At 31.0% G+C, this 23,492-nt stretch overlaps 5 protein-coding genes across 8 annotated transcripts; 3 read left to right on the top strand and 2 right to left on the bottom strand.

The window, feature by feature from the left end:
• Positions 1 to 2,619: 2,619 nt before the first annotated feature.
• On the top strand, positions 2,620 to 6,351 carry LOC117231233. 2 transcript variants are annotated; one of them, XM_033489466.1, is made up of 5 exons: positions 2,620 to 2,773; positions 3,836 to 4,169; positions 4,249 to 4,438; positions 5,005 to 5,559; positions 5,632 to 6,351. In XM_033489466.1, the coding sequence occupies exons 4-5, from the start codon at positions 5,116 to 5,118 to the stop codon at positions 5,806 to 5,808; spliced, it is 621 nt and encodes a 206-aa protein (XP_033345357.1). In that variant the 5' UTR covers positions 2,620 to 2,773; positions 3,836 to 4,169; positions 4,249 to 4,438; positions 5,005 to 5,115; the 3' UTR covers positions 5,809 to 6,351. The 2 variants fall into 2 exon arrangements, with proteins under 2 accessions (XP_033345357.1, XP_033345358.1); XM_033489467.1 differs by lacking the exon at positions 2,620 to 2,773 and adding an exon at positions 3,376 to 3,589.
• Positions 6,352 to 6,607: 256 nt separating this feature from the next.
• Positions 6,608 to 11,596, bottom strand: LOC117231232 (myeloid leukemia factor). 3 transcript variants are annotated; one of them, XM_033489465.1, is made up of 7 exons: positions 11,317 to 11,595; positions 10,690 to 10,894; positions 10,322 to 10,604; positions 10,109 to 10,244; positions 9,128 to 9,223; positions 7,422 to 7,481; positions 6,608 to 7,156 (listed from the first exon to the last, which is right to left on the bottom strand). In XM_033489465.1, exons 1-6 carry the CDS (start codon positions 11,367 to 11,369, stop codon positions 7,463 to 7,465), a joined length of 792 nt encoding a protein of 263 aa, XP_033345356.1. In that variant the 5' UTR covers positions 11,370 to 11,595; the 3' UTR covers positions 6,608 to 7,156; positions 7,422 to 7,462. The 3 variants fall into 3 exon arrangements, with proteins under 3 accessions (XP_033345356.1, XP_033345354.1, XP_033345355.1); XM_033489463.1 differs by lacking the exon at positions 7,422 to 7,481 and having other exon boundaries at positions 11,317 to 11,596; XM_033489464.1 differs by lacking the exons at positions 7,422 to 7,481; positions 9,128 to 9,223.
• Positions 11,597 to 12,120: 524 nt separating this feature from the next.
• Positions 12,121 to 14,772, top strand: LOC117231271 (ubiA prenyltransferase domain-containing protein 1 homolog). The gene is made up of 2 exons (XM_033489564.1): positions 12,121 to 12,402; positions 12,686 to 14,772. The coding sequence occupies exon 2, from the start codon at positions 12,699 to 12,701 to the stop codon at positions 13,695 to 13,697; it is 999 nt and encodes a 332-aa protein (XP_033345455.1). The 5' UTR covers positions 12,121 to 12,402; positions 12,686 to 12,698; the 3' UTR covers positions 13,698 to 14,772.
• Positions 14,773 to 14,946: 174 nt separating this feature from the next.
• On the top strand, positions 14,947 to 16,656 carry LOC117231270. The gene is made up of 4 exons (XM_033489562.1): positions 14,947 to 15,235; positions 15,381 to 15,507; positions 15,593 to 15,740; positions 15,814 to 16,656. The coding sequence occupies exons 1-4, from the start codon at positions 15,128 to 15,130 to the stop codon at positions 16,520 to 16,522; spliced, it is 1,092 nt and encodes a 363-aa protein (XP_033345453.1). The 5' UTR covers positions 14,947 to 15,127; the 3' UTR covers positions 16,523 to 16,656.
• Positions 16,657 to 17,528: 872 nt separating this feature from the next.
• LOC117231409 (ubiquitin conjugation factor E4 B) lies at positions 17,529 to 23,244 on the bottom strand. Its single transcript, XM_033489838.1, has 8 exons — positions 22,657 to 23,244; positions 21,656 to 21,949; positions 21,171 to 21,575; positions 19,730 to 21,096; positions 19,499 to 19,646; positions 18,747 to 19,433; positions 18,351 to 18,672; positions 17,529 to 18,278 (listed from the first exon to the last, which is right to left on the bottom strand). Exons 1-8 carry the CDS (start codon positions 22,678 to 22,680, stop codon positions 18,214 to 18,216), a joined length of 3,312 nt encoding a protein of 1,103 aa, XP_033345729.1. The 5' UTR covers positions 22,681 to 23,244; the 3' UTR covers positions 17,529 to 18,213.
• Between the last annotated feature and the right edge of the window lie 248 nt (positions 23,245 to 23,492).

The following is a 23,492-nucleotide window of genomic DNA, read 5'->3' as shown; positions in this document are numbered from 1 at the left end:
CGATATCTCTAGCTAAATCATGTGATTGGTTCACCTATATCACGTGCTTCGAACAAAACATCGGACTCGTTGCACGAAAATGTTTGATTTCAAATTTCAAATTATAGTTCTAAAATACGGGAATTTTATTTGTATCTATAACGTTATGCTATTAAGTAAAATCGCTTTGAAATGTATTCAAAATTAACATAGATATTATAAAATTGTACAATCATAAATATCATCGTTATATAAATCGTAATCGTCATTTAGTTTTATTATTTATCACTGTATACGCATTAATGAATTTAAGTTTGATAAATTTTGATAAAACAAAAGTCCTGATATCTTATATCAATATTCAAGAACGACAATTCATTAATTGATAGCAAAATCATGTGCGCCTGATATAAATTTAGAAAACAGATACATACCATGTTACGTGTAATCGGTAGAAAATGTAATTCTCATATTCCATATAATACTCGTAATTAAATATTACGTATCTAGAAAATTCTAAACGTTTAGAAAATATACATAATTTGCGCAAATTCCCCAATAATGAGACGCAAAATAAATGTGATAAGAAAATAGCCTCGTGTCAGTTCTATGTCGAAATATTTCTAGTTGGTTGCATCAATTAAATGGTGCAGTACTGTCTGTACAGAATTACGACTAATAGGTTATCGTTAAATTATCGGAAAAAAATATATATACATATCTATTTTTATATATAATTGTGATAGATTTCGAACTTAAATAATACATAATAGACATTATCTTAAAAAATGCAACAAATAATTGCATTTTTACAAATCTCTATTAAATAACAAATAAATAAAACAAGCAAAAAAATTTATTTTAATTGATGTTAATCCTAGAAGATTAGTTTATTTTTTTGTTGATATTTGTATCAGTATGTTGAACTTGCTTTTATACAGCAATGCAGTGTTTAAATTGCCAGTGAAATATGTATATCTTTACGTCACTGACCTCCATGAATCATACATTCTTATAATATTGCGCAATAAAGCTGTTCTACTATAAACAGAAACAGAAACGTTTGATAAATATTTCTCAAATCGATGTATTTATTCATTGTCTACCGATTAAAAGATTAACAGAAATCTGATATTTTTTCATATATATGTCGGAGATGGAAAGACAGCGGGATTTCCCGTCCGGAATGTTGGGAAAAAACCACAATACACTAGTCCAGACTTTTACTATAGCTGCCCTTAAGTAATAAAAATAAGAAATAGTCTTAATGTTCCAATCTGACTTTATGACGATGGGTTTGGGCTCGAAGTGACATGGCAGGTCACCAGACGTAGCCATGTCACTTATATATGTCATATATATATATATATATATATAAAGATTTACGCAAGTATGTATATGCATAGCTACTTTGCTTAGTCACGGAAATTCATGGAAGTACTTGACTTATTGATAACACGAAACTATTCGAACATGAACATTTTCCAAATCATGATTGAAAAAACAATAACATTCAATATAAGAATATTGTAATATTTATAATATATTATGTTAATAAAAATGTGATACAATTATATAACTTTTGCGTACGATGTACGCAACAGCTTTTCTATAAGCCTGGAATTAGAAATGAAAAAACGAAGTCGCTGTCGAACAGATTGTGCCACTAAAGCAGTTGGTTTATTTCCAATTTTCTCGAATAAATAATATAACTGCGTAGTAATTTCGCTTCATCGAAACAGACATCGGATCACATTATAATCACGTGGTCGATAGATAGCGTATCTAATGTGACTATGTATTAATTTGTCTACGTGTATGTGTACAGATTTCGTGTGGTCGCGTGTATGCGATCAAATACAAATCTATATACGTGTGTATTCGCATACTGCCTTCATGTGACGTCAGCTGATTCACCGAAACAGCGTTTGCTTTTTCTACATTATATCAGTTCCATCGCGATAAGAATTCCACACAAAAAGAAAGCTCGGTACTTGGAAATACCGGTTCAAGGTCATTTGAAAAAAAATATGTTATATATATGTGTGTGTGTGTGTGTATACACACATGCGCGCGCGCGAGGCAAAAGGTGAGAGCAATCCTTGACTTTATGTCCATTTGGTCCTTTTTTTCTTGGAAATCCTACTAATTATGTTAGCGTTCCGTAAAATACAATAGTTATTTATCATAATGTTCAAGTCAAGCGGAGCTGGCGTAAGGCTTCGATAGCTGAATAACTGGAAAAGGGTATAATTTTCAGAAGCATAATATTGTCTGGCCAATCATATCAGAGATGAATTTCCCTGTGACTAACCTCATCCTCTTTTGTTTTATGCGTTAATATTCACCATTTTGAAAATTTGTTAAATTCATGGAATGTACAATTTGAGGATCCGCGCAAACTTTGAATAATTACAATAACAATATGGAAACACGTTTATCGGATGTATAAAATGCGATCGGATGTATAAAATGCGATCGGATGTAACACGAGAATCGGAAGTAACGTAAGATGGTATCGTTTAATTGCTAGAGAAGAAAAATCAGTTTTCTGATTTGTTTATAATAAGAAAGAAAACACACAACTACGTCTTCTAAACTTTACATGGATAGCGATCACGTGGTGAATTATCAAAGACTTGCAAGAGAGGTAAGGGGAAGAGGAGAGACCTGAACGTATATAATCTTCAGCACGCATTCCACCACCCAGTTCTGCTTCGACTTCGGACGTGTGAATTGTGTCAAGCTTCCGAGGAGAGAAAGTTTTTGTTTGTTTGGTGCGCTCATTGTATGGGTAAGTTTTGTGGTTTATTTTGACTTCCCTTTCTTTTGTTTTTGCTTATTGAGGGTACTAAATCGAAAGATGTAATTACTGTATATTTTATAAAATAAAACGATTAACTGGTAGAAAATAATTCATGTATGCATACTTGAAACATCTTGTGTGCCCTAGTTCAGGAGGGAAATGCCTTTCACTTACCAACATTACATGTTGTAACTTAAGTCAGTGTATTTAATGACGTAATAAATTACAAACAAGGTACATTTTTGGTATAAATAATATATCACGTAAGCCACAAATTACAGGATGCGAAAAAATGTAAACATCAATGTTTTGGCGTCAATGGAATTTATGACTGCCACATCGTTATTTTTAGAATATACCTGAAATTTTTCTTTTTGAAATTACAAGAAAAAAGTATCGAATAAATGTATATTTTTTCTCTCTTACGTAATTATTTTGATTCTACTGATTAATCTGTTTTGAATCAACTTGAAGCATATTACATACTAAAAGTCGAATATATTCACATATTTTCTTTAATAAATATTCAGTGCTTTGTCACCCATTGATAATTTTTTTTTTTCGAAGTTAGTAAGTGAAAATTAGTGTACTAGCGCGAACGGTAACACTGTGACGAAAGTCGTAGTAGACACGTGGCATGCTACTTATCTATTTGGTCGTGTATTGATTCACCATGCGTATATACTGTCGCCATGTTAGATACCAAGCCAACGACAACTCCGATCCGCTTCTCTGCATTTATTTCGCAAATTTTGTCATACGGCATTGTACTAATTCGTGTGCTTAAATAGCAATGGACATATGGTAAATATATTTATCAATAGAAATAGTAATTACATCAAGTAAATCATAACTTGTATTGATTGAAAAGGGTAGTTTTACACTTATGGACGTGCAACGCAAATACCATACTTTTTATACATTTTAATTTTTAATTATCTTTCGTTCGAAACGACAAATTACTTGTATGAAGTTTTGAATAACATGACAATTGAAAAAACAAATGCTTACTGTTACTATATGAATAATTTTAAGAAGCTATATTTACAGAGCGAGAGAAGAGTATAAAACACGGAGAGAGCCCTGTAGAGCCAATAAGCAGCTGCAGGGATGAGCATGGCTTTGTGCCAACAGTCGGCCGTTGGGGAAGTGAATGGCCGAGTTGACTCGAGACGGCAGAGATATGGTGCCAGCCACAGGGGCAGGCACGCGGGCCCTGGATCAGAGGTGTGCCGCTGCCCCTGCCGGTATGGGCCCATTACGAGGCACCAGCCTTGACCGTACTAACGGTCGAACAATATGAGGAACTAGCAGGCAGCGTTGAATTAGAAACGCAACACTTATTGCGTGAGCATCGCTATGACACCATTGGCAATTTCCTTAAGTAATTGTCATAACATACCTTTTTTCATAAATTCTTGCTTATAGACTATTATTGAAAAACTTCATTTTACAATTAACAGATTTTATAAGGATTATATTGCAAGTGGTGAAACCGTACTGGAGAGATTTTATCACAAATATCAACCACTTATAACACGTGAACATCATACCTGTGTGGGTTTGGGATTTGAATTGCTATACCGTTTAAGATGTTTGAATAAACGATTTCCTGGTATAGCAGGTGGCCTCTACTTAGTATCCTGTGAAGAGGTATTATTTATGATTCATAAACAGTTGAATTATTTTATTTTCATTTAATATACAGGGTGGTTGGTGACTGGTGGTATAAGTGGAAAGGGGGTGATTCTACGCGAAAAAAGAAGTCGAAAATATAGAATAAAAATTTTTCGTTTGAGGCTTTCTTTTCGAGAAAATCGACTTTGAATTTTCGCTCGGTACGCGTGCGGTACGTTATAACGGATCTCACTGTAGATCATTGTCTTAATGGAAAAATTGTTTAAGAAAAAAAAAATTTTATTCTATATTTTCGACTTATTTTTTCGCGTAGAATCGTCCCCTTTCCGCTTGTACCACCGGTTACCAACCACCCTGTATATAGTCGCGAGTAAAAATAGTGAGATCCGTTATAACGTACCGCACGCGTACCGAGCGACAATTCAAAGTCGATTTTCTCGAAAACAAAGCCTCGAACGAGAAATTTGTATTCTATATTTTCGACTTCTTTTTTCGCGTAGAATCACCCCCTTTCCGCTTGTACCACCAGTTACCACCACCCTGTATAATTCTAGATTCTATGAGTTCTTTTTTTTTTACAGACGATCGATAATATTGCTAATTATGTTGGTGGACCACCCGCTGCAGATAGCGGAGAAAAGGAACATGTATTAGTATGTCTAAAAATCGAAATTGGTGGACGAAAAGGAGTTATGCTCCTTGATCCTGGATATCATGTAGCTCGAGTAATTACTGTGATGGAGGATAAGTTATACCCACATACGGGCTGGTTTATTCAATCTGATGAACCAGATTGCAAAAAAGAGTACAATTACTTTCTATGCACTAATGATCCTGATTACATTGAATGGCATGAGAGAAAAACTCGATCTGGTACCCTAGAGAGAACACAAGTTGCTCTTATATACGTGGCAAGGCCTTATTTAACTGCCATTGATGTTACTGAACGCAGAAATTTAGTTTATAACTTCAGGAGCCTTCTTGCAAGAGATACTAAAGGTCATGTTACAGCTGGTATATATTTTCCTGTTGTGCTAGATATAAACAATGCACAAACCTTTTCAATTTTTTATCAAACTAACAATGGCAAAAAACGAATTAAAATGGCATTCAACAAATTCTGCAGTTCACCGAAGGTACGTTTTACATTCATATACAGATTAATGTTAGACGATTGTAAATAATTAATTTTAAATCACCTTATTCAGATGCCTGGTGCCGAAGAAAAAGAAGTCATTGCTGAATGTGCTCGGCAATTAGGTCTCTCGCAAGTTACCCTAGAGGATCTATTATGTACTCTTGCAACAGTTATGAGTGACTCAGCCTTCGTGGCTCAACTCCTGGCTATTAATTCAAGAATCAACACTTTAGCAGAGGACAATTAACAGAAGTCAATCTGCCCTGTGTGGTGCAGACAATATATAATGTATCATTTTTTTTGCCGGCTTTCCTCTTACGTTCTTTTTATTCTGTTGATGTTTATCTTAATAGCTCTCCTATCTACTACAGATATTAATTTTATTCTGATTATAAAATAGGGTATAATATTTTTTAATGAACTTTAGTAAAACTTATGTATTTAATGCATTGTTGTTAACAGTTCGATGAAAATATTAATGTATGTATTAATAATTTTTGAAGATTGTTTTCAAAATTCAATAATAGCATATATTTACACCATTCTTTATTATTGCTTATATAAATATTTAATCGTAGGTCGTTTTGAAGTTTTAGGAACTTGAATGCTTTCATTGAAACAATACTGAGTAAAATTAGTTTCCTGCTTATGTTTTAAAAAACAAAAATCATAAAAAATGGTGGTATTAGGGATGACTTATATTCAATCTCTTTGTTAGTATAAAGGTGGATTAAGTTATGCTAAATCTATAATTTTTATTTGAATAAACAGAGACAAGAATCATTACATTCAATTGTACATTTATTGATAAATATACTACCCCAAAATATGTTCATTTTTACTTGAAATTGAGAATGTACTAACATATTTTTAAATTCGAATATTCTTAATATCAAAAATATAACTAAAACTTAAATGTTATTTTAACATGATTTTTTTTTAGACAAAAAATCTCACAAAGATCAAATATATTAAAACCTAAAAAGTAACACCTTAGTAACATTCCAACATTTCCAAACAAAACATATTTCTGTTCATAAACCAAATTTTATGAGAAATGATTAATACTTTTTTTATATTATTCGAAATAAACCTACATATTTTCTAACATTCTTACTCTCATACTTTTCATACATTGATATATATTATTTCATAGAATTTCTACATATATGATATTCATTCATAAAGATTCTAAGAATCAGTAAGTCTATATGTAAAATGGAAAATAACTGCAGCATAACTTCGGTAAAGTACTTATTATATGATCTAAAAAATAGCTTTTTTATTTTTATTTGCAGAAAAATCTTTAAGAAATTACGATTCACTTAAATCTATAAGAACATGATATAAGAAATTATTTGTAAAACACTTTTAGATCTAATATAATATTATTAAATGATACGAATTTTACCGAAGTTCTGCAGTACCATCGGTAATAGTTTGAATGATTGATCTACATATTACTATCTGATACAACATGACACTTTTTCCAAACTTCATCATCCGGTATATGTTTGCGTTTTCGGTTTCCTACTACATTCGTAGTCGTTGCTGACGTAAAATTAGTATCTTGAATATTTGTGGAAGAACTCGAACTGTAAAGATGAGAATGTTAAACCATAGTATGTCTTTAGCTATAATAAAAATTAAACATGAGAATGTGAGAATATATCCATGTAATTAGTCCATGTGTAAATATCCTTTTTTAAGTATTTTTGTACAAAAGGGAATGATTGATAAATTTTTACTTCGCCAAGAATTAAGTAGCATGGCATTGGAAAAACATATCCAAACAATTACAATAAAATTTTTAATTGAAATATCAGAACATAAATGTTAAGTGAAACGCAACGTACTTACGTTGCATAAGTGTCACCACTGTGTACTATGCTTTTACTTTATTAATATTTGCGGCTGTACCTGCAATACACAATATATGGTATATTTTATACCAATGTTGTTTGTTGTATTACAGATAACAAAATAAGTAATGGACTATAAACAAATGTAATAATGGATAATTTATATTTCATAACCTGATATAGAAATAAAAGATACTTTTAAAGTGAAAGTTTATACCTCTGCCTTGAAATACAATTAAAGTTGAAAAGATACATATTATTTATACAGTAATCATGCAATATATATGATAAATTAGAAACATATATGATGTATGGTACATCTTTGCTGCTGCTTGTAACTACCACATGCTATAAACTACACAATAATTATTTTATACATATATTTTATATATATTTTATAATACATAGACATTTATTCTAAATAAATGGAAACTAGCTTTAAGGTATGAGCATAAAGCCAATTGTTTATGTATCATAATAATATTAATACATACATTACTTAATTACTTGTGTATTTGAATATACAGGGTGGTTGGTAACTGGTGATACAAGCGGAAAGGAGGTGATTCGATTTTCTCGAAAACAAAACCTCAAACGAAAAATTTTTATTCTATATGTCAGAGATGAAAGGACACCGGAGCCTTCCCTCTGGAACTTCGGGAAAATCCGTAAAATTGTAATTAAAGTTTACAGTTGTAATTAAACAATTTGCCGTCATTCTGTCCAACTGCATTTGTTTGCGATTTGTGATAATAAACTTGGGCTTAAGGCGACCATTAGTCGCCGAACGTGTCCGCGGTCAACGGGACAGGCGCTTCGTCTAACAAAGGTGTGGAGTGATAGTATGACCCTCGTTAAAAGAAATACCCATAGAGGTACCTGACAGTAAAACATTCCAACGGTTCCTTCGGACAATGAATACCAGATATTGAGGCACTTACACAGTACAAGTTCAGTTAGCCTGAGGACCCGCTATGAAACCTGGGTATTTTTGGTAATTAAGGTTCTTCAAACGGACAGGCAGTCTTTATCTCAAATTGACCAATTGACAGCGACGTCAATTTCCCTTACTTTCGGAACGAGGGCTGTACTCGACGAATCCGATGATCTCGTGTCTTTGGACACACCCCATCATAGTTTTCCTCTGTGACATCATTGGGACGAAAATTCATTATTTCTTGTGATCTCATCGACGAAGAGAGTAGCGTCGTACGATCTGCGAGTATTACACGTTTGAGTTAGATTTTGTGAGCAAGGATATCTATCATCCCGTTGACCGAGGATTCGTTATCGAACCTAAGACCGCTATCACTAGTGTCGCGAGTGTCTAATCGCTGCGATTGATTGTCAAGTCTGTAGTATCCATACTCGTGTTAATAACCCGTACCTTGGTTGTACCCTGACGATAGCTAAGCCCAATGAAGATTTATCAAACGCCCACAACCCTATTTCTGACTCTTCTCCAATATATATTTTCGATTTCTTTTATCGCGTAGAATCACCCCCTTTCCGCTTGTACCACCAGTTAGCAACCACCCTGTATATGGAATTATAGACCTTTGATACACCTTTACACAGATACTATATACATAATACTATATCCATATGTTGAAAGCATAAATTTTTCAAATGAAGAATAAAATGTTTCGCTTTAATATACATATGTATAATAAACATAAACTTTAAAAAAGAAACTGAACTTACCTTAAATTGGAAATGGGGTTGTATGTTCTAAATGAAGGTGGTGGTCTTAGACTACATCTAGGAGAAGGTGCCCATCTTGAGGAATTAGAATATTGACTATGAAAGCATATAATAAGCAAATCAATAATGCACAAATAAGATGAAGTAACAAAATAAGAAAATGCTTAAAACTTAACAACATTTTAATTTTCATTTGACAAAAAAAATCAAGTGCAACATTTTATATATTTTATTGATACATTATCTTTTATTAAACTCAATGATTTTACATTACTATAAAATACTTTTAATGAGAATAAAAACTATAAAATATACTGCAGCTAATTTATCGCTGTAATGGTATGTATAAATCAATAAATAGTGTTATCCATTGTATGTCCACGTAACAGTAGTATAATAATATAAAAACAAATAATATAAAGAACTAAAGATATATATATCACAAAAAGTCTACAATGTAATATACTACACATATCTTCTTGCTCATGCTAAATTGAAACTAGATAGAAGAGATAAAAATTAAAGCTTAAATGTTTTTATTTGTATGTTCAATACAGAATTTTGGCAGGGAATGCACAAAGTGAGACAGAAGTGACAAAGTATGATGTAATCTTGTTTCTCCCTTCACTTCTTTTTACTGGTTCGTCTTTTGGATTTCTTATGCACACTGCATAAATTTGAGTTTGTCAATAACAATATTATACATGTAATATTGCTATGCATGCACACATATGCACATTTCTATACTCATATTGAACATGCATACAATTATATTTACATCTTGATACTACATTATTTTATAAAAATACTAATATTTTATAAAAAAAAGTGTATCAAAAATTAATTGTAAAAAGATATTAAAGAGAATTCAAGTAGATATTTGTATTTTTTTCATTTCTTTGTGCAAGTCATTGCATATAAAGGAAATATTGTTTGCAAGATATATTACACACATGCTGAAATAAATTTAAGTTAACTAACCTTCCTGATGCATCAGGTAAAGCTAACTGCCTATGATCAGATCGATTTTGATGACCATGGCTACTATAATGAGAATTACCACCATGGTAACGACGGACACGTGACTCCCATTCATTATTAAAACTCTCTGCTTCTTCTGTAAAACAAAATTTATATATTTTTACTCCATGCATGAAAAAAATAAAAACATAAATACAAAATTTGTGTAAAAACCTTCATCAAGATTAATAAATTCTTGACGTTCTTCCTGTTCACCACTGTGTAGATTATGTTCTCTCTCTAAGATATGTGCTCTATCTCCAATATGATGTTCAATAGCCATCTTTTTTGTTCCAGTACGAGAATCACAGACTGTTGTTTTTGTTTCTTTCACACCACCAGGAGCAGTTCTTGTGGACATAGTTGCTTGATACACCTGCGGTTGACCATTACCAGCAAATGTCATTACAGATTTCGAGGTAAATGAATGACAATTTCCACTCTGCGCCATATTATCCTAAAACATATTTTTTATATTACTTTCTCTTGCAGATACTTTTTAGTCTATAAATGAAAAAAAAAAATAAAAGAAATTAACATACAAAGTCTGAAAACACATTGCCTATATTAAATGATGGCATTGGTGGAAATCCAAATGGTAATATCTGAAGATTATTCTGATGACCCACGCTCCTATGGGTGCCATTTGCATTAAGGTGGTGGCCAGGATTACTTAGCATACCAAATGGATCATGAAGCAAAGATGCCATCACGTCATTTATGTTCCTCATAGATTGCATATGAGACCTATAGAAAACATACAGCAACAAAAACTATATAATGTACTTTATCTGTTTACAGCTATCTCTAAGCATATTAAAATTAATTAATATAATGCTGCTAATGCTGCTAATTACATAAAAAACAATAATTATGTAATACATTAAATAACAGAAAAAATGAAATCTCCATCTGAAGATTAAAATAAATGCTTCTGCCTAGTTATATCTTAATCAGATTAAGAAAAGTGAATTTTGTTGCTAACATGAAATGCATAGAATTTTATTGTTGGATCGAATGCAACAATACTTTTCCGCAAATTTGTATAACGAAATTAATAAAATATTCTCTTAATAGTAATTATAATAAAATAGATAGAAAAAAGTATTCAATGCGAATATTTTTTATTTTTACACAAAACTAGACTAATAAAAGTTATTCTAACTCACCCAAAAACAGGATCATCGTTGAGATCACCCATCAATGATCCGAAAAAGGCCATTTTGAAAAACAGTTAAATGGATACTATTTGTAAAAAAAATTACGATCAATAATTGAAAATAGAATAACACGAATACTTGAAATGGATGAAACGAAGAAAATTTTCGTGAGAGATTTCGCCTAAAAGATTTTATAGAAACTTCTGGAAACAGAAATGTGAAGTGAAATGTCTAGTACTATTAGACACCACTCCACGGCCAAAAATTAACCGTATAACGAATAGTATACAGTATAATATACAGCAAATGGATCTAACTGTACATTTATACACCCATACTTACATAGTTTGGTGTTATGACTCGTTTGCATGAACCGTATTGTTTAGCTAATTTTAGCCAATACACTGTACTGTACTGCTATTGGATATCTCATTTCTAAAATTTCGAAGTCAATTTAATTTCGAATTTCTGAATTATTTTTTTAAATTGATTATAAATTTACTGCTTCAAATGTTTTCTTGTGTAATGATAAAAAACTGAAAGATTATTCTTTGATTAAAATGTATTAAAGAAAACTGATTGTTCTTATTCTATGAGTTTATATAATATATAACGATATAAGGTCGATTTTCACTATACATATATAAGATTTAATATATAACAGGAGTAGAGAACTGTTTGCTTATAAAAGTTAATAAGTTTGGAAGAAAGTAATTAGACGCGTATAATTTGTAAATTCCATAGTTGTTATAATATTTAAAGAATAAAGTATGAGCTAAATGTATTCAAATGTTTTTTGGTAAAAAGAAATTTTCCAACTATGTTGTTGACTTTAAGGTGAAAGGAATATTTCAGAGAGCGCCACATGTAAATTGATGAAAACACGTCATCGTTACATTTAACAGTACACAAGTAGAGGAATGAAATTTTTCCTCATACGCGAATTTTAAATGTCAACATTTGTGTGAAAATTATTACTTTCGCGTAATTAGGCATTTTTCATGATAAAAAAAAATGTACTTAAAAAACGTAACAATTGTTAAAACATTATGGAGATCATTCTAACCTAATTTACTTTCCTTGAATGAATAATATGTAAGTAAATTATATATATATTTTATAGATCTTTTATTATAGAAATTGATAAACAATTTTTTTCAATTAAAGAATCTATATATATAATATATATATATATATATAATATAAATATATATATATATATATATATATATTATACTATATATTATATACAATATATATATAAAAGTTCGTTTTTGTATTACATAAGACTGTTTTATTATTAAGGAAAAAATGTAAATATTATATTATATTTTTTACTATTATAAATAGCAGTTTCATTTGCATATTTTATTTGTAGCGTAATATAAAGTATGATGTCCAATGGAATTTGGATCTCTACTGAAGAAGTTGGAGGAAAGTCAATGTCAAAGAATGCAAATTGTTCACCCATAACATCTTCAACATTGAATTCTCCACTTATGAAGTTGTCTTCATATTTCTTAGCCGTTCGACCATGGTCATTAAGTGCTTCATTAATGCCAACACTTCTTGGATCTGCATTAGCATATCGATTAACAAGTACAGCAAGTTTTAGCTGGATATCTTTGATTCTAACAGTATATACAGTTTTTTGCGTACATGGGGCTGGTAATGTAGTAAACACTTATTTCGATTACATAAAAGGAGTTGATAGCCGGAAAAGTGATGACAGAATATTGGTAGATCAACTTTTATCAAAGGATGAATTAGTTTCACTAGGTGCAATATTATATACAGCAGGGTGTTTGGGTTTTGTTCTATTAACAACTATATCTCCTGCAAGAATGGAACATCTTGCACTTGTGTATTTTGGAGGTTTATCCTCTTCATTTCTTTATACAGGAGGAATAGGATTTAAATACATTGCATTAGGTGATGTCCTTATCTTAGTTATATTTGGTCCAATTTCAGTTTTGTTTGCATTCATGGCTCAAACTGGTTATATCGAACTAGGTACAATATACTATGCTATACCTCTTGCATTAAATACAGAGGCTATTCTACACAGTAACAATACCCGAGACTTAGAAAGTGATAAAAAGGCAGGCATAGTGACATTAGCTATTTTAATAGGTCATACCATATCTCATGTTTTGTATGCTTTTTTATTATTCACTCCATATGTAACTCTGGTAGTGCTTGCATTAAGGTATTCTATATGGTTTTTATTACCAGTAACTACTTTACCAACTGCCTTCAAGATAGAAAAACAATTCAGAAACCCTCATATGATTCAGAGTGTACCCAAGCAAACAGCTAAATTAAATATGTTTCTGGGCATTTTATATGTCATTGCTTGCTTACTTGTGAATCCCCTTCCCTATCTGTAACATACATATGATTTGGTATCATTATCCAGAAAAGAACTTAAATGTGCAAATAATTGTATGAGCAGCTGTTAGTGTAATCTTATATAAGTTACAAATGTTGCTTTCACCACTTTACATTGTTATTAATTCTTAATTACATGGTCAAGTGATGCATTATGAAATGCATTTCTTAGTATATCGTATTAATAATATTTGTAATACAATAAAAATTTGGAGATAATTTTCTAACAACGCAAAGGTCTTGAATATGTACAAAGAAATTATACAGTTAATAATTTGAATTTCTATTTGTAATTTTTCCATTGTGTGTAATTAACATATTTTTGCACTTAAAATAAGTGTAAAAGATGAATTTATGAATATATATAATTATTTAAACATGTTTATAATAGTTCATCTTAAATAATTTATCTTCTTTATTTAGGAACTAAGTAATGTTATTTATAAAAAACCGATATGCATATCTTTTGTAACCTCAAGGATATAAGAATCTCGAGAATAGAAATCTACACGTACATTGCAGTTTTTACATTTTATAAATTGATAAATTTACGAAATAAGACAATAAATTCTTACGATATTTTGATAACGTATTAATACAATATTATTTCGTTGTTTCGTATTGATGTATAGATTTGTAATACAATCATTATTGTAAATTATCGACGTGACAGTGTTTATAATTACTTTATTGTTCCTTCCTATTTTAAAGTGCAGGATGCAAATAGATGGAAATGTTTACATACTACGAAAAACCAAAGTAATAAAATTAAAATTAATTTCACTCGTTCGTCAAAAATAAAACAATATATTGTACCTCTAAATGTAAAATATAAGATACAACTTATAAACGATTAAACCACTATAATACATTAGAATTAATTTTATCATATGTATAAATTAATCACAACTATTTATGAAAGTAGATCCATGGTAATATCTCTTGTTTCTATCATATATTTATGTAAACAACGCAATCTCAACGAGAACAAGATATATCATATAAAATACGAGTAGTAAAGAAAAAAGCTAAGTTTTTATGGCAATAATTTAATAAATCATTGTGTATCAATTATTTTTCCTTTGTTTCCTGTTTAAAAAAAATCATTTCCCGTACGTTTTAATAAGTTCGATATATCCATAAATACAACAAAATGTTATGGAATTTTTATTATTAAAACATAAGTAATTTATAACTTTAACTATGTCGCGTGTTTTTCATGTTTTTTTCTCTTCAAAATATAAGTTGATATAAACATGATTATCGATCTTAATCGATATATTGAAAAGTATAATTTCGATTATCGATAGAACAAACATAGAGAGAGATCGTTAAAACGTTATAACATTAAAACATACAAAAATTGATTTCAACATTTAGTATAAAATTGTACACTTAATAAGCTACTTTTTATTAAAAAAAACTCAAAATGCACAAATATCAAACGCTCCTTGATCCGATTGTGGTATGTCCGTATGACAAAAGTCACTCTGTCGCAAAATCTCGTCTTCCAAAGCACATTATCAAATGCGAAAAAGTAAGTGTGTATTATAAACACATTGATCTTTTAATAATTCCAAACAATAAACAATCTTTGTGAAATATTCTCAAAATATAGTTATGTAAATATATGAAAAATTCGTATAATATAGTTATGTAAATACATTAAATCTTTAAAATAGCAATATCCTGAACATTATAAGCTCATGTGTCCATATAATGCATCCCACCGATTGTCTAAAAAAGAATTTGAGGAACATATCACTACCTGTCCCACACGTAATATATTGGAATCAGAAATATATTCAGGTCTTTTTTTTTTCTACTTTTATATTTTATTTCTAACATATTTTATACCTTTTCAAATAAAATATCAAAATATATTGTTTCATAGAAATAAGAAAACATGGTGCAACAAATTTTGTACCTCCAGATCTTTCAAGTACAATAGATTGTAAAGAAAATTGGGACACAGATATTAATGACAATTCCAATACCATAACTGAAGAAGAATATTCTGTGGGCAATAACATTGATTCAAAGTAATAATGAAGTTTTTGTTTTTATTCAATATTGATTTGTTACTTATTTATGACTTTTTTATATGTTTATAAGGGCTCATTGTGACTCTCCTCGATATAAATTGAAAAAAAGAAGCTTAGATGATATATTTATAAGAGCACCACGTGGTTTCTCTGAAGCTATGTTAAAAGAAGGGAGTGAAGACTATTGTATTGAGGACCTAGAATCAGTAGTTAGTTCAATGGGAATTGGCAGAGGAAAGATTACATTTAACACTGATCAGTTGAAAAAAATTGGGCTAGGAAGGGGAGCAAATGAAGACTCTTGTATAGAGGATTCAGAATCAGTAATTAGTTCAATGGGAATTGGCAGAGGAAAGATTACATTGAACACTGATCAGTTGAAAAAAATTGGACTAGGAAGAGGAGCAAATGGAGACTCTTGTATAGAGGACTCAGAATTAGTAGTTAGTTCAATGGGAATTGGCAGAGGAAAGATTACACTGAATACTAATCAGTTGAAAAAAATTGGACTAGGAAGAGGAGCAAATGAAGACTCTTGTATAGAGGACTTAGAATCAGTAGTTAGTTCAGTGGGAATTGGCAGAGGGAAGATTACATTGAACACTGATCAGTTGAGAAAAATTGGACTAGGAAGGGGAGCAAATGAAGACTCTTGTATAGAGGACTTAGAATCAGTAGTTAGTTCAATGGGAATTGGCAGAGGAAAGATTACATTGAACACTGATAAGTTGAAAAAAATTGGACTAGGCAGGGGAAGATCAATGAACAATGTTTCATAAGTGTAATTCTGCTTTATAAATAATGGTCAACAAAGATATATATATATGTATTCATATTTTTTTTAATTTAAATAAAATAATTCAGTATTATCTAAATATTATATTTTTATATATAATTTACAATATGTAATTTGTCATTTACATATCTTATGCTTAAATATTTGTTTAATTTCATGAACTTTCTCGTTTATTTTAAAAATTTACATTTAAGATATTTACAAATATAGTGTAAATGATTTCTTAATTATCAAGTATAATTAATTCTCCTATAAAAAAGAATATTTTAAAAGTATATAAAAGAAGAAAGTAAAATATTTAAATTACTTGCAAAATAACATTACAATTGCAGTGGCAGTTGATTCATATTCATTATTTAAGTTTCTCATCTTTTCCATAATGTAAAATTTATGAATTTTAAATGTAATTAGAATGCAATTAAACATTAATCATAGTACATAAAATGGGAATATAACAAATAATATATTTTCTAATTATCAGTAGCAATTAATTTAGTATAGATTATACTTTTATGTTATTTAACATTGTCTTTAACAATACAAGATACTTTTTATGTTTGTATTTACAATTAATAAAATTTTTTTAAATTGTCTTTAACATTATTTAATGATAAATTTATGTAATATCAGCAATTGATAATGAAGTATGAAAATATAATTATATAAATGCGATTTGCAAAAAGAACTGTTAATTGATGTGGAAATAGTGAACTATAAACATATTTTTTGAAAGTCTGCATTGCTTTTCTTAAGTTTTCAAAATGTTACAAATCTATGGCTATTTTCAGTAAATGCATTTCATTTCTAGAGTTGTAAAGCAAAAATACATATTTTGTCTTGAAATAACGAGATATCCAGATTTTTAATGAAGAAAGCATAATTACAAATAAAAATTTTTTAAAAATCCTTTTGAATACTTTACATTGTAGAAACAAAAAATATTTTATTGGATGGAATTGTTTCGAATAACGTATTACTATATACACAGATACAGATCTTTACTCATGAAATTTATTGAAGGAATACGCATGATACATTTACCATGTACATCTTTAAAAAGAATCATAATCGCTGCAAATTATCTTTCTCCATCATGCAATACGTGTTAACGTTTAAAAAGAAGCTTTTATAACAACTTTTTAAATATTTTGTATAAATCATTTACATAAATTTTGCATCAAATAATGTTTTTTTTTATATCCGTTCATAAATTACCAAATTTCAAATGAAAGGGTTTAAATAATTAACCTTTCCTGTTTCTACTCTGCTTAACTTACTATTCTTATAATCGATCATATGTTGTAATTTTTCATTCGCAGTCTCGTATATTTAAAACGTACAAAGGAACAAGTGCTAAGTTTGTAAATAAGATTTTAATTTCTCTGGATACTGATGTTATCAGCCAGCAATTATTTACAAGTTTTTTAAAAGTATCTGTTCTTTCTTTAAGAGTAATGTGCAGGCGGTTACCTAGCTGCAGTCTGTTTAACGTTTTAATGTATTAAAACTGTAAATTTATTGAGTGCAATATTTGCACATTAGCGAGATCATTGCACTGTATTCATTTACCACAGAGTGATACATCTATGGGCTGGTACAATATATCATGTAGTAATATTAACTACACAATATCGTGATGCTTCCATAAAATGATTATTGTATTAGGATCACAATTTATATTTTTGTCGATTTTTTCTTTTGTTGTTTCCACATTGATATTCTTTTCTCCAAATCGGGCACTAGGAATACGGAATAATTAATCACTAAATATTCTTTTTCCATTCGAAAAAAAAGTGATTTCATTTACTCACTTGGTGTAAGCATATCTTCGCTGAGAGGTTGTCGACTAAAAGGATCTGTAGCACTATTGAGAAGATGTCTAATAATAACTGCTTTATCCATAACTATACCAGACGGAAGTTTAACAGGTTCTTCCATGAGTGTGTCCATAAGTGGGTCTCGAAATTCTTCCGGTGCGTCACCATAATCTGCATCACGCGCACGATTATCCCTTGCTATATCTGCAGCACGTTCCGCAAGCGCTACAAATCTTTCTATCTCTATGATAGATTTGATTACTGATCTTTCTAACTTGTTTGCGGCATCAATAAATAGCTCCATGCAGAATGAACGCTGCAATAATAGCATTCATTAGAACAATATTTTTCCATTATTCACTTCATGTATTAATACTATCATAAACTTACTTCATCGGCAGCCAAAGCAGCGGCAAAAATTTCGCAATCAAGATGTAGATATATGTCGACCAATTGACTTAGTAAAGCTCTTGGTTCCCACCCATATTTTTGTGGTATCCTTACTTTTAAGTTTTTACATTTAGGACCACATAATTGTTGTAGATTAAAATTTAACATGGCACATAATCTTCCAACTAACTCTGGCCGCAAAAATGGTTCTGTAATATCATCTGTTAAATATTGGAACATAGCAACAGTTTCCTTGGCCAAAGTGAGATAAGATCTGGCTTGTCTCTCATCTGCAGCCAATTGTTTCATCCGCGAATGTTGTTGTTCACGGGATAACGCTGACCATGCTTTAAGATCTGACATTAGTTCTTGAATTTCATGAATACGCTTTAACGATTCCAAACTTTCATCAAGTAAAAATGTGGTGTCGTTCATTAACATGTTAATAAATTTCACAAATTGATTCCCATTATTGCTTTCATCAATGATCGACTTGCGATGGACTGGACTATCCCACATAGATTTCAGTATTAAACTAATGTGATAACGAATCGAAAATTTATCATAAAATTCTGAACTAGAGCCGGTCGTTTCGACATCAGTGTAAAATTTCATTAAATATGATGCTAATAACGTTTTTGATATAGGATGTGCCATTACTTGATCGTGGAGCGATTCAGTTCGTCCCTAAAATGAAAATTTATTAGATATTGTTCAAGAAAATATATAATTACAATCTTTTTTTTATTTACCTGAACGTTGGGATTTATTACAAATATTACTTCAATAATTTTCGCTATTAAATACGGATTTCGTATACAATGTGGAGTACATACTACTACAAGTAACCATGTAATGAGTGAATTATCCATGTTGTTTATTATCACACCAGGGCAAAATCTATGAAAGATAGGAGATAATAATAATATAGTATACAAATTATTGTGACATCTTGATATTAGACAATACAAAACAGTACTTACTGAAGAGTAAATAGTATAAATTCTGCAATATCTTCGACATACCATTCTGGTAATGCTGTGAACTTTTGTGGAACCTCTTGAGGCAAAGGCAGTTCGGGAATAGGATTTCCTGGTGAAGTTTGTGTCAATAAACTTAGCAGAATCTCTGCTACAGATATGTAAAAGTGCAAGCACCTTCTCAATAAAACAGGATCAATTAATCCAGCATCTGTGTATACTTTAGATTTGCCAAGATGTTTCAATTGTTCCTTACAACGTTCTATCAATTCTTTATTACGGCTAGCGAAAGGGCTGTCTTTCCATTGCGGTTCGGTAGCTTGTAGATCATCGAGCATTTTTTGCACATCACGTAAAGTCCTCAGCTTTCTCTGGTATTTCTGTAAAGCCGGTAACAACGCTATGTGGTGACAATGTAGAGTAAGGAACCAACATTGTGTTGGAAACTTTGGCTCGACCCACTTGTGTGTCCTTTCTAAATGTTTTAACCAATCGGTAACTTCTTGGCACGTAAGTTTCAGCCTTGTATCGTTCTTTATTTCAATAAAACTTGCTGGATGAAACGGATACAATGGATCTACCGTGTCCAGTTTAATTTTTACAGAAAGCTTTTGTAACACCGACAAGAGATTCAGCATAAATCCGTCTCCGGCAAGAGAGAATTCTTCCGTTTGTATTTGAGCACGTTTTTCATTGTAACGTAATAATGTTGCTAAGTATGTTAACATAGCTTCACGGCAGTTACTACTCGCGAGTATCGCATGAAATATCTTATGGAGTGATGTTCTGATACTTTCTAATTCTTGTTGTAACGTTAAAGTTATCGATTTATTGACGAACAGATTACCACTGAGGAATGTTTCAGCCATGTCCAGTTGATCCTCTGCGAACACAGAAACCGACAAAAACGGTCCAAGGAGAGACGTTGTTGTAATTTCTTTACCAGCGGCCGACGTCATAATGTCAGGTAAAAATTGAATTTGATGAACGATTAAACGACAGATTGGTCGTACATTACTACTCGGTCCACAACAAATTTCTATTAACTCTTCTAATGCTTCAATCGGTCTTCGATGCGTATTCCTAATTAAACTGGCTTGCTGCATCGAAAGATACAAGCCTTGTAAGAGTGGTGTAAAAATTTTATTACATACTGCTGCATTTGTGTGCGTTCTCGCAACAAGCTCGTGTAAATAACCACGAGGTAAACTTTGCGAAAGTACTGGGTACAGAAGAGGTGTCATGGATAACGGGTATGTGGTTGAAGACTGAGAAATACCAACTAGGCCTTGTAGTACAAGACTGGAATACTGAACACACTGTGCCCTTAGAACAGCTAGTACATCAGACAGTGGTGGTGTACTCGATTTCTGTTCATAGAAAAGTTAGTATTACATCATTTGGCAAGGCATGTATTATGGCTGAAAATTAATGTCAACTGTACCTTTGGGTGATTTCGTTCTTCAATCGCAACTCTTGAATAGCAGTCTAGTAAATAAATGAGACTTTTAGGTTGCGACGACTTACAACAAATATCACAACGGCAAAATGTTGTGACTGGACTTTGTAATGGACTTGTTTGACTATTTGGACTATCTTCCCTATCCGAGGAGGTGTCTATATTAATTTCTTTTAAAGGATCCTCATCCCTCATAAACATGCATAAAACCTCCATTAATGCTTGATTTATAATCTCTGTGGCATCAACGAGTTTTGTTGATAACGCATATGTTGCTGTTTGTGGTAAAAATATACAACCCTCTGCTGGTTCTTTCCACGATATGCGTAGTACACGTGATATAACTGCATGTATTTGTTCTGTAGTTACCTCTGTACTGGAACTTGTAGTCTGAAGAGTAAATGAATATAATAATAGTAATATTTTATATACATTAACCAAAAAAGATATATATATATATATGTGCTTACGCGTGATCTTGGTTTTAATTCTTTTCTATCAGGCTCTTCAACTTCCATATTTTCAATCCCTGAATCTATATCAACACCAGAACTGCTACATTGCTTGTTATTACTTTCTTCTATCTCCATTGGTACTCCAGGATTTTGAAATTGTTGTTGTTTCAGTGGTGATATTATTTGTTCTGTAAATGTTTTAGATGGACCCGGTGTATTTGGAGAAACTGGATCATTATTGTGATTTGAATTGACTGTTGAACTGAAGCTGTCTAAGCCCGCTAAACGAGCCATACGTCTTCTTCTTACCTACAATTTAAATATATGTTAATTATTTAATATCTAATATTATTTTCATTTTTCTACAAGATAACTTCTTAACAATCCATAGATGACATAATTCCAATAAAAATTTTGTTTTATAATAACTTTCCACATTGAAAATACTATTTAATAGGACACAAAAAGAGATGACATAATAATCAGAACTACATAAGATCTAGACAAAGACTTGCTATATTTATATCAAGAACAAAGACCATAAACAATAACAATAAAAAATTATCTTATAAATGTATAAAATATATAGTTCATTTTTAAATAAATTTGTTTATATTAAAAATAATATCTCATACATATCTTAAAACAATGAAATACACGATTTTTGTTTACATTACAAAAGAAAGTAAATAAACGTTGTAGTTGATGACAAGAGAATCACTCTAAAAAATTGTATTATTACAATGGAAAAATCAGTTTTTATTTATTATGTTATATAATTATCTTAACACAATACCATAAGTAGAATAACTATTTTGCAATTATTGTCTCGTCGATGAGACCATTCTTTATCCTGTTATTCTTTCCTATTCCCTGGTAAACGGCCCTGTCATATTCCCTTTCATGTAACGAAAATAGTGAGAAAAGGGCAAGTATAAAGCGAAAGGAATGGTAACAACAAAACGGACTTACGGACGCTATTGAATAACGATTGGAAACGGTGCATTGGTACTCACTTCCTCTTGGCTTAACTCGCTCATGGCGATTTCTTTATTTTTTCTTTTGATCTCTCTAACCTCTGACACGATCAACTGTGATCCCCACGGTCGCTGGTGTTATAAAAATTCTATAGAAAAATTGTATTCGCTTGTTCAGAGAATCGTAAACGAGATACGTCAAAAATTTGGACAGCCACTCCACATCTGTTTGCGTTTGGACGTGAAAGCAGCAATTCTACACTGCGTTACGGATAATCACTGTTAAGCTGCGTCGATTCTTCAAAACAGCTGAGCAACTAATATACGATAGAACGCTCTCTCGCATTGATAATGGTAACTACAGTTTCGTCAACGCAGTTTTGCCGGTTGCGCAGTAGACCATTACCAAGAATCGAGAGAAATTCATCGTTGTAGTAGTAAAATGATCAGCAACTACACTACAGACTGACTAAACAACTTGTGATGTTATAACACAAACCAGATATGTATACAGGACAGACCTAACACTTTATGGAACTTTGTGTCACATGTTCTAGAATATCGATCGTGCAAAAAAATCACAAGCTTCGTTATGCCCTCTATGATTTACAGCGGTAAGTGTAGAAACCATATTCAGTTCAACCACCGAACTTGGTAACCTACCTCCCTGTTGGCAAAGTCAACAGGAATAAAAAGATTTTATTTGTTATATTCTCATATAAATATTCACATATATAGTATGAGACAATAATCTTTATCATCTTCGATATCTTCCTTATTTTTACAGATACGGAAAAGCACAAATGATAATGTGACGATAATAATCTTTTTGAAGATAAAGAATTTTTTTTAATGACAAATATAATTTTATATTC

Source organism: Bombus vosnesenskii, unplaced genomic scaffold (genome assembly GCF_011952255.1).
Source record: "Bombus vosnesenskii isolate JDL3184/JDL3185 unplaced genomic scaffold, Bvos_JDL3184-5_v1.1 scf7180000013272, whole genome shotgun sequence".
Classification (NCBI taxonomy): Eukaryota; Metazoa; Arthropoda; class Insecta; order Hymenoptera; family Apidae; genus Bombus; species Bombus vosnesenskii.
The sequence above is the reverse complement of the archived record's forward strand: the minus strand, read 5'-3'. Positions and strand labels throughout refer to the sequence as shown.

Bases quoted from the DNA above. Each gene is read 5' to 3' on its own strand.
- LOC117231233 (XM_033489466.1), top strand. From the start codon at position 5,116: ATGCTCCTTGATCCTGGATATCATGTAGCTCGAGTAATTACTGTGATG. The intron at 5,560-5,631 runs GTACGTTTTACA...CACCTTATTCAG, and splicing joins AATTCTGCAGTTCACCGAAG to ATGCCTGGTGCCGAAGAAAA.
- LOC117231232 (XM_033489463.1), bottom strand. From the start codon at position 11,369: ATGGCCTTTTTCGGATCATTGATGGGTGATCTCAACGATGATCCTGTT. The intron at 10,245-10,321 runs GTTTTTACACAA...TTTGTTTTACAG, and splicing joins ATTTATTAATCTTGATGAAG to AAGAAGCAGAGAGTTTTAAT. The intron at 9,224-10,108 runs GTTAGTTAACTT...ATGCTTTCATAG, and splicing joins TTACCTGATGCATCAGGAAG to TCAATATTCTAATTCCTCAA.
- LOC117231271 (XM_033489564.1), top strand. From the start codon at position 12,699: ATGATGTCCAATGGAATTTGGATCTCTACTGAAGAAGTTGGAGGAAAG.
- LOC117231270 (XM_033489562.1), top strand. From the start codon at position 15,128: ATGCACAAATATCAAACGCTCCTTGATCCGATTGTGGTATGTCCGTAT. The intron at 15,508-15,592 runs GTCTTTTTTTTT...ATTGTTTCATAG, and splicing joins GGAATCAGAAATATATTCAG to AAATAAGAAAACATGGTGCA. The intron at 15,741-15,813 runs GTAATAATGAAG...TATGTTTATAAG, and splicing joins GGCAATAACATTGATTCAAA to GGCTCATTGTGACTCTCCTC.
- LOC117231409 (XM_033489838.1), bottom strand. From the start codon at position 22,680: ATGAGCGAGTTAAGCCAAGAGGAA. The intron at 19,647-19,729 runs GTAAGTACTGTT...TATCTTTCATAG, and splicing joins TTTATACTATTTACTCTTCA to ATTTTGCCCTGGTGTGATAA. The intron at 19,434-19,498 runs GTAAATAAAAAA...TTTTCATTTTAG, and splicing joins TAATAAATCCCAACGTTCAG to GGACGAACTGAATCGCTCCA.